General features: G+C 44.5%; 2 protein-coding genes across 8 annotated transcripts in view; both read right to left on the reverse strand.

Moving 5' to 3' along the window:
- The window catches only part of cdc73 (cell division cycle 73, Paf1/RNA polymerase II complex component, homolog (S. cerevisiae)), a 36,700-nt gene extending 35,034 nt beyond the window's left edge, over positions 1–1,666 (reverse strand). Inside the window, exons 1-4 of the mRNA XM_029726344.1 lie at positions 1,492–1,666; positions 459–564; positions 190–259; positions 14–76 (exon numbers count right to left, since the gene is read on the reverse strand). Coding sequence (XP_029582204.1) covers positions 14–76; positions 190–259; positions 459–564; positions 1,492–1,622 — 370 coding nt within the window. The 5' untranslated portion in view covers positions 1,623–1,666. The remainder of the gene's footprint in view (positions 1–13; positions 77–189; positions 260–458; positions 565–1,491) is intronic.
- Positions 1,667–1,969: 303 nt separating this feature from the next.
- Positions 1,970–19,267, reverse strand: part of ro60 (Ro60, Y RNA binding protein) — a 28,997-nt gene continuing 11,699 nt past the window's right edge. For 6 of the 7 annotated variants that reach the window (XM_029726339.1, XM_029726336.1, XM_029726338.1 and 3 more), the window contains 4 exons: positions 18,362–18,478; positions 17,920–18,036; positions 17,525–17,671; positions 1,970–4,471 (listed from right to left, as the gene is read on the reverse strand). In XM_029726339.1, coding sequence (XP_029582199.1) covers positions 4,316–4,471; positions 17,525–17,671; positions 17,920–18,036; positions 18,362–18,478 — 537 coding nt within the window. In that variant the 3' untranslated portion in view covers positions 1,970–4,315. The remainder of the gene's footprint in view (positions 4,472–17,524; positions 17,672–17,919; positions 18,037–18,361; positions 18,479–19,267) is intronic. The other variant, XM_029726341.1, reaches the window with a different exon arrangement.

Consider the following 19,267-nt stretch of genomic DNA (forward strand, 5'->3'; position numbering starts at 1 on the left):
ATGCTAAAACTACCTTGCGTTGGCCTTTGCAAACCAATCTCTATGGGGGCACTTCTGTCGATACTTGTCGAAGTAGCTGTGAAGAGAAATCAAAAAGGAAATTGCTTTAGTACAATAATTTCAATGGAATCTACGTGTGTGCATTAATTTCACTGTATTAAATCTGATTTGGTTTCAATTTATACTTACAACTTTCCCCATTGAGATAGGACAGCAAGCCCTTTCTATCAGGTCTTCTGACAACCGGAATGTTCTCTGTCTAGGGGGTGATCAGAAAACCCAAGTAAATCACAATGAAATACAACACAATTTACCAAGGTCACAACAACGCCTCTGGCAATGACAATCAATAGACCACTGGCAACACTGAGAAGACAGAACATCCATGGCACATGACAGCAGTACTCAACTAACTCTATACAACTCTCACTTGCAGTGAGGACATTAAATCTACTTACTGCAGCCCTTCGCACATAGGATGGATGAGGGAGATGCACATTGTTGAGCAGGAACAAAATGGAGTCCAGAGTATAGTACTCCTTGGGCTGACCCTCCTTTCCAGTTCTGAAAATCATTACAATCAGCTTTAGCATTGCAAAATTAAACTAACTTTCCCAAAATTCCTATGTTTTCCAGAAATGTTTATTAGAAGATTCACGGAATAAACATGAAATCGGGAATCCTTCGACCAGGATTTCTGGAAAACCAGGGAATGTTGGGAAAGTTAAAAGAATTTTGTAACACTAGTCAGCGTTGACCAGTAGTTTTGCACATTGTTTACAGTTGTTTCAGTAAAATCCAGGTGCCCTCTTGTGGAACTAATCTGGAATTTAGTCACAATGCATGCATTAATAGTGAAGGCTTAGATAAATAGTTTAAATCCTGTATTTTGTTAATGACGTTACACACAAATAGTGACCAGGACGACTGTCACAGCTTTCCAATGACACTTCCAACTGGCCCAACTTGTTGGGTTAAAATGAGGTTGTCCAACTATTTCATGTCATTCGGCCTGAACGACTGGTTGTTCTGCAAAAACCAGGAAATACTTAGCTAGCTAGCTGACACAGAACATCAACGTAACGTCTAGCTGGCAAGCTAGAAATGTAAAAACACGGTGACAGGTACGGTCACCTGAGGAAATCAATAGTTAGTTGCAATACTGTAACTTAACTACCGCGGGTTTGCAAACATGACAGCTGGCTTATGACAATGTTGCCTGGGTAGTGGCTTTTACACAAAGCAATTAACGTTAGATAGTTAGCTAGTGTGCTAGTTAAACCCCCCAAACTAACAATAAATGATAACTGCATTTGCTATCTTTCGGTGCAAATAGTAGCTAGCACCTTTTAAACACAGCAAGAAAAGTTTTAGCATCAACAACCTTATCGCGCTAACATTAACGTTAGCTATTAACGTTACTAGCTAGCCTAGCTACAACAGGCCGATTGAAGCGAGTAATTTACCAATTTATAAGCAAAATTAACATACCCCCAAATGACATAGTTAGTCTTGACATTTTTGGGCCAAGAGAACTCTCCAAAGATAACTTCGTCTCCTTTGGCGACGATTTCTTTTTTCTGGATGTTGTATTGGCGAAGAACACTCAACACGTCCGCCATCTTCACTTGTCTTCATGTAACTAGCGAGCGTGATTGCAAGGCCCCCAGTCACCTATCAACAGAATGCAATGTGGTCTCACAGAATGCCTGATCCCAATTTCCAGTTGTATTTGTGTTCAGTGTCAATGGATAGGTCTATTCTCAAACAAATTGCATAACATTTCACTTTTTGTTTTATTATAATCTCTGTTCTCCATATATAAAATGCATAAATGTATCATGATTCATTTATGGCCATTATGCCTAAAAAGAAAAATTGAATTCCCTTCTATAGCCACAAAATACTTGCTTGCCTTCTCTGTAAAAGGTACATTTTGTAAAGTAAATACACACATGGTAAAGAAATGTCCATGAAACACTTTATTAAGGTTTGCATTGACACTATGGCTAATGTAAATGGCATGCAATATGAACTGAAATCACCTTTCAGTTGAAAGAGGAATGGATTAGTCATGTGACAGTAAGGCCTACGTTTAGAATTTATTCAGTTCAACTTTCTCTATCAATATGGACTGTGGCCATTCTATCTCCACCTGTCAATGTGCCCCACTGTATTCTCTACTATCGCAAATGACTCCAAAGTATTATTACCTCAGAATGAATGCATTATTAGAGTCTAGAGCATTTTCAAATGTAGCATGTTCTGTTAACTACGTTCGAACCGATGTCCTCAGATGGGCTTCTATCTCAACTCATGGGGTTGGGACCAACTTGGGAACTGGTGGGGCCTTAATAGACTGACATTTTGTGCCATACTTTATATTGAATAAGATGAAATCAACACAAAGTAAAAAGGTCTTTAGAAATCACAGTTACCAGGTCTGAATTTGTTTTGTCTAAATTAGGGTTGATCTGAAATGACAGAAGACAGAAAATAACAATTCAATAAACCACAGTTAATACTTTCCACTTGCGCTATTTTAGCTTCAGCCAACATTCTCCCATTGAATTGACTGCTAAAAGGTAAAGCATTTTAGTGTTCTCATTTTATTTATTCAATATTTGAAGAATTATAAAGCATTGCATTTTAAATATCTACAGTGTTACACAAGTATGACAAAGATACATTCAGTGGGATCTATTACAATGGAAAAGTAGCTAGTGAGTTTCTATGGAACATTAGTAAGTATTTGGATAACTGACATTCTAACATTAGTGCTTGTTTATCATAAACCTCCTACACTGGAATACTTTTAATGTGCGTCTAGCAGCTTCAGTCTTCAGACTATTAAATGGTCTTGTTTAGACCTTCAACAACATGATACAGCAATAGAAAAAGCCATTGGTAATCCATAAAATCAATAGATTCCAGGGTCGAGATCATTAGGCACCAAATAGAAAACCAATTGAAACAGGGAGGGTACTTCCTGCACTTGTTCAATAAGAAACGTTTATTTTAAATTTTACATTGTACAAGATTTTAAAACCTTTTCGAACGTCTGCCCTAATGAACATGACCCAGGGAATAAACCAATTTTGCAGGTTTGCCAAAAACTGCCAGTGACAAATGATGACAGTCACTCTCTCATCTCTTGGCATCAAATACTTCCTTGTTTTGACTTGTGACAAAGCAAATGAAACTAAATGGATTCGCATGTTACATGTTTAAGTGCACCAAGTGTATTCTATCATGTGTTTGACCTAATAAAAAAACAAAAAATATATACTGCAATCGAACAAAATAAGTTGCTTAGTCTTCTATATAGTGATTAGACCAATTGAAGAAGTCAAAAGAGACGAGGCAGGTTGCCTAGCGGTTAAGCACATTGGGCCAGTAACCAAAAGGTCACTGGTTCGAATCCCTGAACAGACTAAGTGAAATATCTGTTGATTTGCTCCTGTAAGTCACTCAGGATAAGTGAGTTTGCTAAATGATGAAAATTGACAGATTAAAAAAGGGCTCTATGTTCACATCAAACTTGCTATAACATATCAAAGGAGATTGGTGGCACCTTAATTGGGGTGGACAGGCTTGTAGTAATGACTGGGGTGGAAAAAGTGAAATGGTATCAAACGGTGTTCCAGCCATTATTTTGAGCCATCCTCCAGTGGTAGATGTATACAGGGATTCCTTCTTACATAAACTCCCCTACGTATTTATTTGGACGGTGAAGCTAAAACTTTGAATTTGGCTCTATACTCCAGCATTTTGGATTTGAGCTCAAATGTTAGATATGAGGTGTGAGTATTTATTTAACTAGGCAAGTCAGTTAAGAACAAATTCTTATTTGCAACGACGGCCTACCCCGGCCAAACTCTAACCCAGACGACGCTGGGACAATTGTGCACCGCCCTATGGGACTCCCAATCACGGCCGGTTGTGATACAGCCTGGAATCTAACCAGGGTCTGTAGTGACACCTCTAGCACGGAGAGGCAGTGCCTTAGACCGCTGTGCCCAAAAAGTACAGATGTCACTTTTTATTTGAGAGTATTTTCATCTGTTTTACCGTTTAGAAATGAAGCACTTGATGCATCATACCCCCAAGACATGCTAAACTCTCAACATGACCAATAGGGAGACCTTATCATTTTTTTGAGGTTATGATAAATTGAAGAAATCGTTATTGGAAATATCAACTTAAAAAAAAAATCTGCTCTCTGCGTCGTTTCCAGCCACATCCATTTCAAGGTATTTCCACCAATTCTCTCCATATTTTTCTTTCTCGTCTTTGCACTGTCCAGAATCTGTTCTCAGATCAGGTCCAGGGCTAGGTTACGGATGACCTCTATGGCTCCCAGGTCAAAGCCGCAGAGGTCCAGCATGCCCCTGTCCTCGGCGGGATCAGCGATGGATAGACCGTTGGAGGTCAACCCACACACCATAAGTTTGGAGAAGATACCCATTTTCTAGCAAAAACAAAACACAATCGAGACCCTTTTAAATCCATATACTGTGCATACTGTCTATTCACACCATTATATATACACACAGTGCCTTTGGAAAGTATTCAGACCCCTTGACTTTTTCCACATTTTGATATGTTACAGCCTTATACTAAAATTGATTAAATTAAATATTTTCCTCAAGTCTACACAACACCCCATAATGACAAAGCAAGAACAGATTTAGAAATGTATGACAACAAAAAAACACCTTGTTTACATAAGTATTCAGACACTGCTATGAGACTCGAAATTGAGCTCAAGTGCATCCAGTTTCCATTGATCATCCTTGAGATGGACTCCAATAAAGTTGAAGAAACACATGTGGTAAATTCACACCTGCATATACAGTGCCTTGCAAAAGAATCCACCCCCTTGATGTTTTTCCTATTTTGATGCATTAGAACCTGTAATTTAAATTGATTTTTATTTGGATTTCATGTAATGGACATACACAAAATAGTCCAAATTGGTGAAAAAAAAATTCTAAAAACGGAAAAGTGGTGCGTGCATATGTATTCACCCCCTTTGCTATGAAGATCCTAAGTAAGATCTGGTGCAACCAATTACCTTCAGAAGTCACATAATTAGTTAAAGTCCACCTGTGTGCAATCTAATGCTTTTGGAAGAAGCTAGCTAGCTAACGAAGAATAACAAAGAATATCTAGTTAACAGAAGAAAAGAAAGAGAAAATCAGGACAGAAGAAAAAGGATATCAAAGTGAAACAGTTCTCTAAAGACACAAGAGACAATAATACAAGAAACAACACTTCTGTAGCTTGTCAACTATGTGTCTGTCTATCCCTGTTCTCTCCCCTCTGCACAGGCCATACAAACGCTTCACACCGCGTGGCCGCTGCCACTCTAACCTGGTGGTCCCAGCGCGCACGACCCACGTGGAGTTCCAGGTCTCCGGCAGCCTCTGGAACTGCCGGTCTGCAGCCAACAAGGCTGAGTTCATACCAGCCCTTTCAAGCTTAACATCCTTATCATTTATCGCCCTCCAGGTTCCCTTGGAGAGTTCATCAATGAGCTTGACGCCTTGATAAGTTCCTTTCCTGAGGATGGCTCACCTCTCACAGTTCTGGGTGACTTTAACCTCCCCACGTCTACCTTTGACTCATTCCTCTCTGCCTCCTTCTTTCCACTCCTCTCCTCTTTTGACCTCACCCTCTCACCTTCCCCCCCTACTCACAAGGCAGGCAATACGCTTGACCTCATCTTTACTAGATGCTGTTCTTCCACTAATCTCATTGCAACTCCCCTCCAAATCTCCGACCACTACCTTGTATCCTTTTCCCTCTCGCTCTCATCCAACACTTCTCACTCTGCCCCTACTCGGATGGTATTGCGCCGTCCCAACCTTCACTCTCTCTCTCCCGCTACTCTCTAATCTCTTCCATCCTATCATCTCTTCCCTCTGCTCAAACCTTCTCCAACCTATCTCCTGATTCTGCCTCCTCAACCCTCCTCTCCTCCCTTTCTGCATCCTTTGATTTTCTCTGTCCCCTATCCTCCAGGCCGGCTCGGTCCTCCCCTCCTGCTCCGTGGCTCGACGACTCACTGCGAGCTCACAGAACAGAGCTCCGGGCAGCCGAGCGGAAATGGAGGAAAACTCGCCTCCCTGCGGACCTGGCATCCTTTCACTCCCTCCTCTCTACATTCTCCTCTTCTGTCTCTGTTGCTAAAGCCACTTTCTACCACTCTAAATTCCAAGCATCTGCCTCTAACCCTAGGAAGCTCTTTGCTACCTTCTCCTCCCTCCTGAATCCTCCTCCCCCTCCCCCCCCCCCCCCCCCCTCCTCCCTCTCTGCGGATGACTTCGTCAACCATTTTGAAAAGAAGGTTGACGATATCCGATCCTCGTTTGCTAAGTCAAACGATCCTGCTCACACTGCCCTACCCTGTGCTTTGACCTCTTTCTCCCCTCTCTCTCCAGATGAAATCTCGCGTCTTGTGACGGCCGGCCGTCCAACAACCTGCCCACTTGACCCTATCCCCTCCTCTCTTCTCCAGACCATTTCCGGAGACCTTCTCCCCTACCTCACCTCGCTCATCAACCCATCCTTGACCGCTGGCTACGTCCCTTCCGTCTTCGAGAGCGAGAGTTGCACCCCTTCTGAAAAAACCTACACTCGATCCCTCCCATGTCAACAACTACAGACCAGTATCCCTTCTTTCTTTTCTCTCCAAAACTCTTGAACGTGCCGTCCTTGGCCAGCTCTCCTGCTATCTCTCTCAGAATGACCTTCTTGATCCTAATCAGTCAGGTTTCAAGACTGGGCATTCAACTGAGACTGCTCTTCTCTGTGTCACGGAGGCTCTCCGCACTGCAAAAGCTAACTCTCTCTCCTCTGCTCTCATCCTTCTAGACCTATCTGCTGCCTTTGATACTGTGAACCATCAGATCCTCCTCTCCACCCTCTCCGAGTTGGGCATCTCCGGCGCGGCCCACGCTTGGATTGCGTCCTACCTGACAGGTCGCTCCTACCAGGTGTCGTGGCGAGAATCTGTCTCCGCACCATGCGCTCTCACCACTGGTGTCCCCCAGGGCTCTGTTCTAGGCCCTCTCCTATTCTCGCTATACACCAAGTCACTTGGCTCTGTCATATCCTCACATGGTCTCTCCTATCATTGCTATGCAGACGACACACAATTAATCTTCTCCTTTCCCCCTTCTGATAACCAGGCGGCGAATCGCATCTCTGCATGTCTGGCAGACATATCAGTGTGGATGACGGATCACCACCTCAAGCTGAACCTCGGCAAGACGGAGCTGCTTTTCCTCCCGGGGAAGGACTGCCCGTTCCATGATCTCGCCATCACGGTTGACAACTCCCTTGTGTCCTCCTCCCAGAGTGCTAAGAACCTTGGCGTGATCCTGGACAACACCCTGTCGTTCTCCACTAACATCAAGGCGGTGACCCGATCCTGTAGGTTCATGCTCTACAACATTCGCAGAGTACGACCCTGCCTCACACAGGAAGCGACGCAGGTCCTAATCCAGGCACTTGTCATCTCCCGTCTGGATTACTGCAACTCGCTGTTGGCTGGGCTCCCTGCCTGTGCCATTAAACCCCTACAACTCATCCAGAACGCCGCAGCCCGTCTGGTGTTCAACCTTCCCAAGTTCTCTCACGTCACCCCGCTCCTCCGCTCTCTCCACTGGCTTCCAGTTGAAGCTCGCATCCGCTACAAGACCATGGTGCTTGCCTACGGAGCTGTGAGGGGAACGGCACCTCCATACCTTCAGGCTCTGATCAGGCCTTACACCCAAACAAGGGCACTGCGTTCATCCACCTCTGGCCTGCTGGCCCCCCTACCTCTGAGGAAGCACGGTTCCCGCTCAGCCCAGTCCAAACTGTTCGCTGCTCTGGCACCCCAATGGTGGAACAAGCTCCCTCACGACGCCAGGACAGCGGAGTCAATCACCACCTTCCGGAGACACCTGAAACCCCACCTCTTTAAGGAATACCTGGGATAGGATAAAGTAATCCTTCTAATCCCCCCCACCTTAAATGATTTAGATGCACTATTGTAAAGTGGTTGTTCCACTGGATATCATAAGGTGAATGCACCAATTTGTAAGTCGCTCTGGATAAGAGCGTCTGCTAAATGACTTAAATGTAAATGTAAGTGTCACACACACAAAATAAATGTCCCTTTTTCAGGACCCTGTCTTTCAAAGATAATTCGTAAAAATCGAAGTAACTTCACAGATCTTCATTGTAAAGGGTTTAAACAGTGTTTCCCATGCTTGTTCAATTAACCATAAACAATTAATGAACATGCACATGTGGAACGGTCATTAAGACACTAACAGCTTACAGACGGTAGGCAATTAAGGTCACAGTTATGAAAACTTAGGACACTAAAGAGGCCTTTCTACTGACTCTGAAAAACATAAAAAGAAAGATGCCCAGGGTCCCTGCTCATCTGCATGAACGTGCTTTAGGCATGCTGCAAGGAGGCATGAGGACTGCAGATAAGGCCAGGGCAATAAATTGCAATGTCCGTACTGTGAGACGCCTAAGATAGCGCTACAGGGAGACACGACGGACAGCTGATCATCCTCGCAGTGGCAGACCACGTGTAACAACACCTGCACAGGATCGGTACATCCAAACATCACACCTGAGGGACAGAATGGCAACCACAACTGCCCGAGTTACACCAGGAATGCACAATCCCTCCATCAGTGCTCAGGCTGTCTGCAATAGGCGGAGAGAGGCTGGACTGAGGGCTTGTAGGCATGTTGTAAGGCAGGTCCTCACCAGACATCACCGGCAACAACGTCGCCTATGGGCACAAACCCAACGTCGCTGGAGCAGACAGGACTGGCAAAAAGTGGTCTTCACTGACGAGTCACGGTTTTGTCTGACCAGGGGTGATGGTCGGATTCGCATTTATCGTCAAAGGAATGAGCGTTACACCGAGGCATGTACTCTGGAGCGGGATCGATTTAGAGGTGGAGGCTCCATCATGGTGTGTCACAGCATCATCGGACTGAGCTTGTTGTCATTGCCTGCAATCTCAACGCTGTGCGTTACAGGGAAGACATCCTCTTCCCTCATGTGGTACCCTTCCTGCAGGCTCATCCTGACATGACCCTCCAGCATGACAATGCCACCAGCAATACTGCTCATTCTGTGCGTGATTTCCTGCGAGACAGGAATGTCAGTGTTCTGCCACGACCAGCGAAGAGCCCAGATCTCAATCCCATTGAGCACGTCTGGAACCTGTTGGATCAGAGGGTGAGGGCTAGGGCCATTCCCCCCAAGAAATGTCCGGTAACTCGCAGGTTTTCCTTGGTGGAAGAGTGGGGTAACATCTCACAGCAAGAACTAGCAAATCTGGTGCAGTCCATGAGGAGGAGATGCACTGCAGAACTTAATGCAGCTGGTGGCCACACCAGAAACTGACTGTTACGTTTGATTTTGACCCCCCCTTTGTTCAGGGACACATTATTCAATTTCTGTTAGTCACATGTCTGTGGAACTTGTTAAGTTTGTCTCAGTTGTTGAATATTGTTATGTTCATACAAATATTTACACATGTTAAGTTAATGAAAATAAACGCAGCGAGAGGATGTTTCCTTTTTTGCTGAGATAGATAGATAGATAGATAGATAGATAGATAGATTTGAAGTCAGAAGTTTACATACACTCAGGTTGGAGTCATTAAAAACTCATTTTTCGACCACTCCACACATTTCTTGTTAATAAACTATAGTTTTGGCAAGTCGGTTAGGACATCTACTTTGTGCATGACAAGTCATTTTTCCAACAATTGTTTACAGACAGATTATTTCACTGTATCACAATTTCAGTGGGTCAGACGTTTACATACACTAAGTTGACTGTGCCTTTAAACAGCTTGGAACATTCCAGAAAATGATGTTATGGCTTTAGAAGCGTCTGATAAGCCAATTGACATAATTTGAGACAATTGGAGGTGTAGCTGTGGATGTATACTTAAACAACACATCCTAGATCTGAATGAAAGAAATAATCTTATTAAATACTTTTTTCTTTACATAGTTGAATGTGTTGACAACAAAATCACACAAAAATAATCAATGGAAATCCAAATTTATCAACCTATGGAGGTCTGGATTTGGAGTCACACTCAAAATTAAAGTGGAAAACCACACTACAGGCTGATCCAACTTTGATGTAATGTCCTTAAAACAAGTCAAAATGAGGCTCAGTAGTGTGTGTGGCCTCCACGTGCCTGTATGACCTCCCTACAACGCCTGGGCATGCTCCTGATGAGGTGGCGGATGGTCTCCTGAGGGATCTCCTCCCAGACCTGGACTAAAGCATCCGCCAACTCCTGGACAGTCTGTGGTGCAACGTGGCGTTGGTGGATGGAGCGAGACATGATGTCCCAGATGTGTTCAATTAGATTCAGGTCTGGGGAACGGGCAGGCCAGTCCATAGCATCAATGCCTTCCTCTTGCAGGAACTGCTGACACACTCCAGCCACATGAGGTCTAGCATTGTCTTGCATTAGGAGGAAGCCAGGGCCAACCGCACCAGCATATGGTCTCACAAGGGGTCTGAGGATCTCATCTCGGTACCTAATGGCAGTCAGGCTACCTCTGGCGAGCACATGGAGGGCTGTGCGGCCCCCCAAAGAAATGCCACCCCATGACTGACCCACCGCCAAACCGGTCATGCTGGAAGATGTTGCAGGCAGCAGAACGTTCTCCACGGCGTCTCCAGACTCTGTCACGTCTGTCACGTGCTCAGTGTGAACCTGCTTTCATCTGTGAAGAGCACAGGGCGCCAGTGGCGAATTTGCCAATCTTGGTGTTCTCTGGCAAATGCCAAACGTCCTGCACAGTGTTGGGCTGTAAGCACAACCCCCACCTGTGGACGTCGGGCCCTCATACCACCCTCATGGAGTCTGTTTCTGACCATTTGAGCAGACACATGCACATTTGTGGCCTGCTGGAGGTCATTTTGCAGGGCTCTGGCAGTGCTCCTCCTGCTCCTCCTTGCACAAAGGCGGAGGTAGCGGTCCTGCTGCTGGGTTGTTGCCCTCCTACGGCCTCCTCCACGTCTCCTGATGTACTGGCCTGTCTCCTGGTAGCGCCTCCATGCTCTGGACACTACGCTGACAGACACAGCAAACCTTCTTGCCACAGCTCGCATTGATGTGCCATCCTGGATGAGCTGCACTACCTGAGCCACTTGTGTGGGTTGTAGACTCCGTCTCATGCTACCACTAGAGTGAAAGCACCGCCAGCATTCAAAAGTGACCAAAACATCAGCCAGGAAGCATAGGAACTGAGAAGTGGTCTGTGGTCCCCACCTGCAGAACCACTCCTTTATTGGGGGTGTCTTGCGAATTGCCTATCATTTCCACCTGTTGTCTATTCCATTTGCACAACAGCATGTGAAATTTATTGTCAATCAGTGTTGCTTCCTAAGTGGACAGTTTGATTTCACAGAAGTGTGATTGACTTGGAGTTACATTGTGTTGTTTAAGTGTTCCCTTTATTTTTTTGAGCAGTGTATTTCAAGGCCTAGCTTCAAACTCAGTGCCTCTTTGCTTGACATCATGGGAAAATCAAAAGAAATCAGCCAAGACCTCAGAAAAAAATTGTAGACTTCCACAAGTCTGGTTCATCCTTGGGAGCAATTTCCAAACGCCTGAAGGTGCCACATTCATCTGTACAAATAATAGTAAGCAAGTATAAACATCTTGGGACCACGGAGCCGTCATACCGCTCAGGAAGGAGACACATTATGTCTCCTAGAGATGAACGTACTAGAGGTGAATGTACGAATTGTCCGTAGAGCTCCAAGACAGGATTGTGTCGAGGCACAGATCTGGGGAAGGGTACCAAAACATTTCTGCAGCATTGAAGGCCCCCAATAACACAGTGGCCTCCATCATTCTTAAATGGAAGAAGTTTGGAACCACCAAGACTCTTCCTAGAGCTGGCCGCCAGGCCAAACTGAGCAATCGGGGGAGAAGGGCCTAGGTGACCAAGAACCCGATGGTCACTGACAGGGCTCTAGAGTTCCTCTGTGGAGATGGGAGAACCTTCCAGAAGGACAACCATCTCTGCAGCACTCCACCATTCAGGCCTTTATGGTAGAGTGGCCAGACAGAAGCCACTCCTCAGTAAAAGGTACATGACAGCCAACTTGGAGTTTTCCAAAAGGCACCTAAAAGGACTCTCAGACTATGAGAAACAAGATTCTCTGGTCTGATAAAACCAAGATTGAACTCTTTGGCCTGAATGCCAAGTGTCACATCTGGAGGAAACCTGAGACCATCCCTACGGTGAAGCACGGTGGCGGCAGCATCATGCTGTGCGGATGTTTTTCAGCGGAAGGGACTAGGAGACTAGTCAGGATCGAGACAAAGATGATCGGAGCAAAGTACAGAGATACTTGATGAAAACCTGCTCCAGAGTGCTCAGGACCTCAGACTGGGGCAAAGGTTCACCTTCCAACAGAACAATGACCCTAAGCAAACAGCCAAGACAACGCAGGAGTGGCTTCGGGACAAGTCTCAGAAAGTCCTTGAGAGACCCAACCAGAGCCCAGACTTGAACCCAATCGAACATATCTGGAGAGACCTGAAAATATCTGTGAAGCAACGCTCCCCATCCAACCTGAGAGGATCTGCAGAGAAGAATGAGAGAAACTCCCCAAATACAGGGTATCGTCATACCCAAGAAGACTTGAGGCTGTAATCAGTGCCAAAGGTGCGTCAACAAAGTACTGAGTAAAGGGTCTGAATACTTACATAAATGTGATATTTAGAATAAATTAGCAAACATTCCTACAAGCATCTTTTTGCTTTGTCATTATGGGGTATTGTGTGTAGATTGAGGGCAAAAAAACAATTTCATCAATTTTAGATTAAGGCTGTAACTTAACAAAATGTGGAAAAAGTCAAGGCGTCTGAATACTTTCCGAATGCACTGTATATATACACACAGTACCAATCAAAAGTTTGGACACACCTACTCATTCAAGGGTTTTTCTTCATTTTTACTATTTTCTACACTGTCTAATAATATTGAACAAAAAGTATGAAATAACAAACATGGAATCATGTAGTAACCAAAAAAAGTGTTAAACAAATAAATATATTTTTGATTCTTCAAAGTAGCCACCCTTTGGCTTGATGACAGCTTTGCACACTCTTAACTAGCTTCATGAGGTCATCACCTGGAATGCATTTAACAGGTGTGCCTTGTTAAAAAGTTAATTTGTGGAATTTCTTTCCTTCTTAATGCGTTTGAGCCAATCAGCTGTGTTGTGACAAAATAGGGTTGGTATACAGAAGATAGAACCTACTTGGCAAAAGTCCAAGTCCATATTATGGCAAGAACAGCTCAAATAAACTAAGATAAATGACAGTCCATCATTACTTTAAGACATGAAGGTCAGTCAATATGGAACATTTCAAGAACTTTGAAAGTTTCTTCAAGTGCAGTTGCAAAAACCATCAAGCGCTATGATGAAACTGGCTCTCACGAGGACCGTCACAGGAAAGGAAGACCCAGAGTTACATCTGCTGCAAAGGATAAGTTCATTAGAATTTGCAGCCCAAATAAATGCTTCAGAGTTCAAGTAACAGACATCTCAACATCAACTGTTCAGAGGAGACTGCATGAATCAGGCCTTCATGGTCAAATTGCTGCAAAGAAACCACTACTAAAGGACACCAATAAGAAGAGACTTGCCTGGGCCAAGAAACATGAGCAATAGACATTAGACCGGTGGAAATCTGTCGCTTGGTCTGACGAGTCCAAATTTTCGATTTTTGGTTCCAACTGCCGTGTCTTTCTGAGACGCAGAGCAGGTGAATGTATGATCTGCGCATGTGTGGTTCCCACCGTGAAGCATGGAGGTGGTGGTGTGATGGTGCTTTGCTGGTGACACGGTCTGATTTATTTAGAATTCAAGGCACACTAAACCAGCATGGCTACCACAGCATTCTGCAGCGATATGCCATCCCATCTAGTTTGCACTTAGTGGGAATATAATTTGTTTTTCAACAGGACAATGACGCAAACACACCTCCAGGCTGTGGAAAAGCTATTTGACCAGAAGGAGAGTGATGGAGTGCGGCATCAGATGACCTGGCCTCCACAATCACCCGACATCAACCCAATTGAGATGATTTGGTATGAGTTGGACCACAGAGAGAAGGAAAAGCAGCCAACAAGTGCTCAGCATACGTGGGAACTCCTTCAAGACTGTTGGATAAGCATTCCAGGTGAAGCTGGTTGAGAAAATGCCAAGAGTGTGCAAAGCTGTTAACAAGGCAAAGGGAGGCTACTTTTGATTTGTTTAACACTTTTGTTTCGCACATGATTCCATGTGTGTTATTTCATAGTTTATGTCTTCACTATTTTTCTACAATGTAGAAAATAGTAAAATAAAAACCCTTGAATGAGTAGGTGTCCAAACTTTTGACTGGTACATATATTTATATTCCAGACTCTGACTAGGCTTGGGCAATATACCATTCATTTTATTTATTTCACCTTTATTTAACCAGGTAAGCTAGTTGAGAACAAGTTCTCATTTACAACTGCGACCTGGCCAAGATAAAGCAAAGCAGTTCGACACATACAACAACACAGAGTTACACATGGAATAAACACACAGTCAATAGTACAGTAGAAAAAGTGTATATACAGTGTGTGCAAATGAGGTAAGGCAATAAATAGGCCATGGTGGCGAAGTAACTACAATATAGCAATTAAACACTGGAATTGTAGATGTGCAGAAGATGAATGTGCAAGTAGAGATACTGGGGTGCAAAGGAGCAAGATAAATAAATAAATACAGTATGGGGATGAGGTAGATGGATGGGCTGTTTACAGATGGGCTATGTACAGGTGCAGTGATCTGTGAGCTGCTCTGACATCTGGTGCTCAAAACTAGTGAGGGAGATATGAGTCTCCAGCTTCAGTGATTTTTGCAGTTTGTTCCAGTCATTGGCAGCAGAGAACTGGAAGGAAAGGCGGCCAAAGGAAGAATTGGCTTTGGGGGTGACCAGTGAGATATACCTGCTGGAGCGCGTGCTACGGGTGGGTGCTGCAATGGAGACCAGTGAGCTGAGATAAGGCGGGGCTTTACCTAGCAGAGACTTGTAGATGACCTGGAGCCAGTGGGTATGGCGGCGAGTATGAAGCGAGGACCAGCCAACGAAAGCGTACAGGTCGCAGTGGTGGGTAGTGTATGGGGCTTTGGTGACAAAATGGATGGCACTGTGATAGACTGCATCCAATTTGTTGAGTAGAGTGTTGGAGGCTATTTTGTAAATGACATCGCCAAAGTCGAGGATCGGTAGCATGGTCAGTTTTACGAGGGGATGTTTGGCAGCATGAGTGAAGGATGCTTTGTTGCGATATGGGAAGCCGATTCTAGATTTAATTTTGGATTGGAGATGCTTAATGTGAGTCTGGAAGGAGAGTTTACAGTCTAACTAGACACCTAGGTATTTGTAGTTGTCCACATATTCTAAGTCAGAACCATCCAGAGTAGTGATGCTGGACGGGCGGGCAGGTGCGGGCAGCGATCGGTTGAAGAGCATGCATTTAGTTTTACTTGCATTTAAGAGCAGTTGGAGGCCGCAGAATGAGAGTTGTATATGACATTGAAGCTCGTCTGGAGGTTAGTTAACACAGTGTCCAAAGGGCCAGAGGTATACAGAATGGTGTCGTCCGCATAGAGGTGGATCAGAGAATCACCAGCAGCAAGAGCGACATCATTGATGTATACAGAGAAGAAAGTCGGCCCGAGAATTGAACCCTGTGGCACCCCCATAGAGACTGCCAGAGGTCCGGACAACAGGCCCTCCGATTTGACACACTGAACTCTATGAGAGAAGTAGTTGGTGAACCAGGCGAGACAATCATTTGAGAAACCAAGGCTGTTGAGTCTGCCGATAAGAATGTGGTGATTGACAGAGACGAAAGCCTTGGCCAGGTCGATGAATATGGCTGCACAATAATGTCTCTTATCGATGGCGGTTATGATATCGTTTAGGACCTTGAGTGTGGCTGAGGTGCACCCATAACCAGCTCTGAAACCAGATTGCATAGCGGAGAAGGTACGGTGGGATTCGAAATGGTCGGTAATCTGTTTGCTAAATTGGCTTTCGAAGACCTCAGAAAGGCAGGGTGGGATAGATATAGGTCTGTAGCAGTTTGGGTCTAGAGTGTCACCCTCTTTGAAGAGGGGGATGACCGCGGCAGCTTTCCAATCTTTGGGAATCTCAGACGATACGAAAGAGAGGTTGAACAGGCTAGTAATAGGGGTTACAACAATTTCGGGCAGATAATTTTAGGAAGAGGGTCCAGATTGTCTAGCTTGGCTGATTTGTAGGGGTCCAGATTTTGCAGCTCTTTCAGAACATCAGCTATCTGGATTTGGGTGAAGGAGAAATGGGGGAGGCTTGGGCGAGTTGCTGTGGGGGGTGCAGGGCTGTTGACCAGGGTAGGGGTAGCCAGGTGGAAAGCATGGCCAGCCATAGAAAAATGCTTATTGAAATTCTCAATTATCGTGGATTTATCAGTGGTGACAGTGTTTCCTAGCCTCAGAGCTATGGGCAGCTGGGAGGAGGTGCTATTACTCTCCATGGACTTTACAGTGTCCCAGAACTTTTTTGAGTTTGTGCTACAGGATGCAAATTTCTGCTTGAAAAAGCTAGCCTTAGCTTTCCTAACTGACTGTGTATATTGGTTCCTAACTTCACTGAAAAGTTGCATATCACGGGGGCTATTCGATGCTAATGCAGAACGCCACAGGATGTTTTTGAATTTAGAAATATTTACAAATAATGCCGGTATGATTTTCAATACCGTAATACGCTACTACTTATACTGTAACTATAGGTTAAGTATAACTATAAAAAAAAATGTCCAATATGCCAAATAAATTAGATCCAGCTCAGGACTCCAGCTATGCATTTGGTTTGCTAACTTGCTAGCTAAGTGGCTAGATGTCAAGATCAAGCTTCTTGGTTAAAACAGAGACATTCAATCCTCTCCTGGATCAAGATCCCTGTTGCCTAAATAGTTATGTATTAAAAAAAAAAGTGTTTTTGGGGAAATTACCGGCCCTTGTGTGGACATTCGGTAATACCGTTTAACCCCGGGATGGTACAGAAACAGTATGAAAATGTGGATGCCGCCCAACTAACTCATTTTTAGAATTGGTGTGTATTGCTAGGTATCATCGCACTGTTGGAGTTAGAAACATAAGTATTTCACTGTACCTGCGATAACATCTGTAAAATATGTGTACGAGACCAATACATTTTAATTTGACATGATTAAGAACGATCAGAGGATACAATATTTGCGGATGTGTCATGCCATGTTTGCCACTTGCATGCCACTACAGTGTTGTAGTTCCACGTAATGACATACAATATAATGATGTAATAATGGAGGCTGTATATCTATGCAACCCAAAAAAATAAGGAGTTAAGAGGGGAAGGACAGTGGTACACCACAGCAAAGTGTCTTACATGTCGGTACATCCTCAGACACTCCGCTGGATTGGCCTCGCCGTGCCAACAGGCAGTGTTGGTGAATATGATGAACATGTCCACGGTGATCGTCTTCTCCGAGGCCCACAGGATGGGGAGAGCACAGTCTGTATAGCCACTGGGGATCTGTGAACAGGTGGTTGACACAGGGTGTCAAGCTATGAACACAACACAGAGTCATTACATTTTAAATTGATAATGTTCAGTAGGGCCCAGCGTAACAAAATGGAAATTAGCTTTTCTCATTGCCTTTCAGTGAACTTTTAGAACTTTGGCAAGAGAATTTCGTTTTTTCCAAGCAAGCTTTCCGTAAAAAATGTATTTTGTCATTCAGAGGTGCATAGTTTGTAGAGAGACACTTCTTGTTTCCATACCTTGACCAGCTCGGTTGCTACTTGTCGAAGAGACATGCCTTCAGTGATGGTGCAAGGAACTATAGCTCCTTCAGAGTAGGCCATAACCTGTGTCTCTGCCTCCGTCCGCGCAAAAATCTGTAACATAGATACAACCAACTTAGAACACAATGCTGAAATAGTCCCTCTCTAAGATGCCAGGAATTATCATTCAAATGTAAAAATGACAAGACCTCATTACAAAGCACGCATGCAATGCCTGTGCTCTCTTGAGATGGGGGCATGTGGGGAAACATGTGGCAGGAATCCATAGAATGTGTCAACAGACCCTTTCCTTGACTATACATTCCTCCAGAGACCAGTCTTCGAACTGTTAGAGACACCGCTTTCAAAGACAGCTGCAAACAACTACATTAGTCATTTAGCCTTGTTTAGGAGTACCGCTCATAGTGTGTTGACTTACCATGGCCATGGCTGCAGCCGCTACAGCTGTGCTTACGGCAGTCCCCTTAACAACGCTGCTCAGTGATGTGCTAATGTCCACCGCCACCATAAAGCGCTTCCCCGCCGGCTCCACGTTCTCAGGAAAGGAACACAAGTGAAGTAAGGTGGCAGGTTGCCTAGCGGTTAACAGTGCTGGTCCAGTAACCCGAAAAAGGTTGCTGGTTCAATCCAGAGCCGGCTAGGTGAAAAATCTGTCAATGTGCCCTTTAGCAAGGCACTTAACCCTAATTACTTATGTAAGTCGCTCTGGATAAGAGCATCTGCTAAATGACTAAAATGTAATGAAATGTTTTTAAAAAAAAACATGGCAACAGTAAACATGTCGTCCCTGAAGAATAATGCATCCCAATTAAGATATTGTTTGTGACTAACACATTTCAGTTAATTACGATAGCTACCACCTTGGGCCAATCAGTGTCATTTTGAAAATCCCGGATCTCTATGGCACGACGCATCATTCACCCAAGTTTCTAAAAAATTTGGCCACTGCCGTCAGATATCGTGTGCGACAAACGTATCCATTTCATCGTGGGGGACAATTAACGTTTTGCATTTGTGAACACTACTCAGAACAGTGGGATGCTCTGTGTAGGGCTGTTACGGTGACCGCTTTACCGCCACACCGGCGGTGACGAGTAACGACCGCAGTCAAATTCCATGTGACCGTTTAGTCACGGTAACTAGGGTTCTCCAAGCTCTGATGCTGCTCATGGTCATTAGTAGCCTACTCAGCACTCTATTGTCCCTCTAATCACTGTGACATCAATGCAAATGTGATCGAAAATCAAACACGTCATGAGACCCCATAGCCAATTGCGTGAGAAAAAAGTTGATGGCCTCTATTAAAAAGAGGAGCCCATCAGCT

The sequence above is a fragment of the Salmo trutta genome, chromosome 31 (genome assembly GCF_901001165.1).
Source record: "Salmo trutta chromosome 31, fSalTru1.1, whole genome shotgun sequence".
Lineage (NCBI taxonomy): Eukaryota > Metazoa > Chordata > Actinopteri > Salmoniformes > Salmonidae > Salmo > Salmo trutta.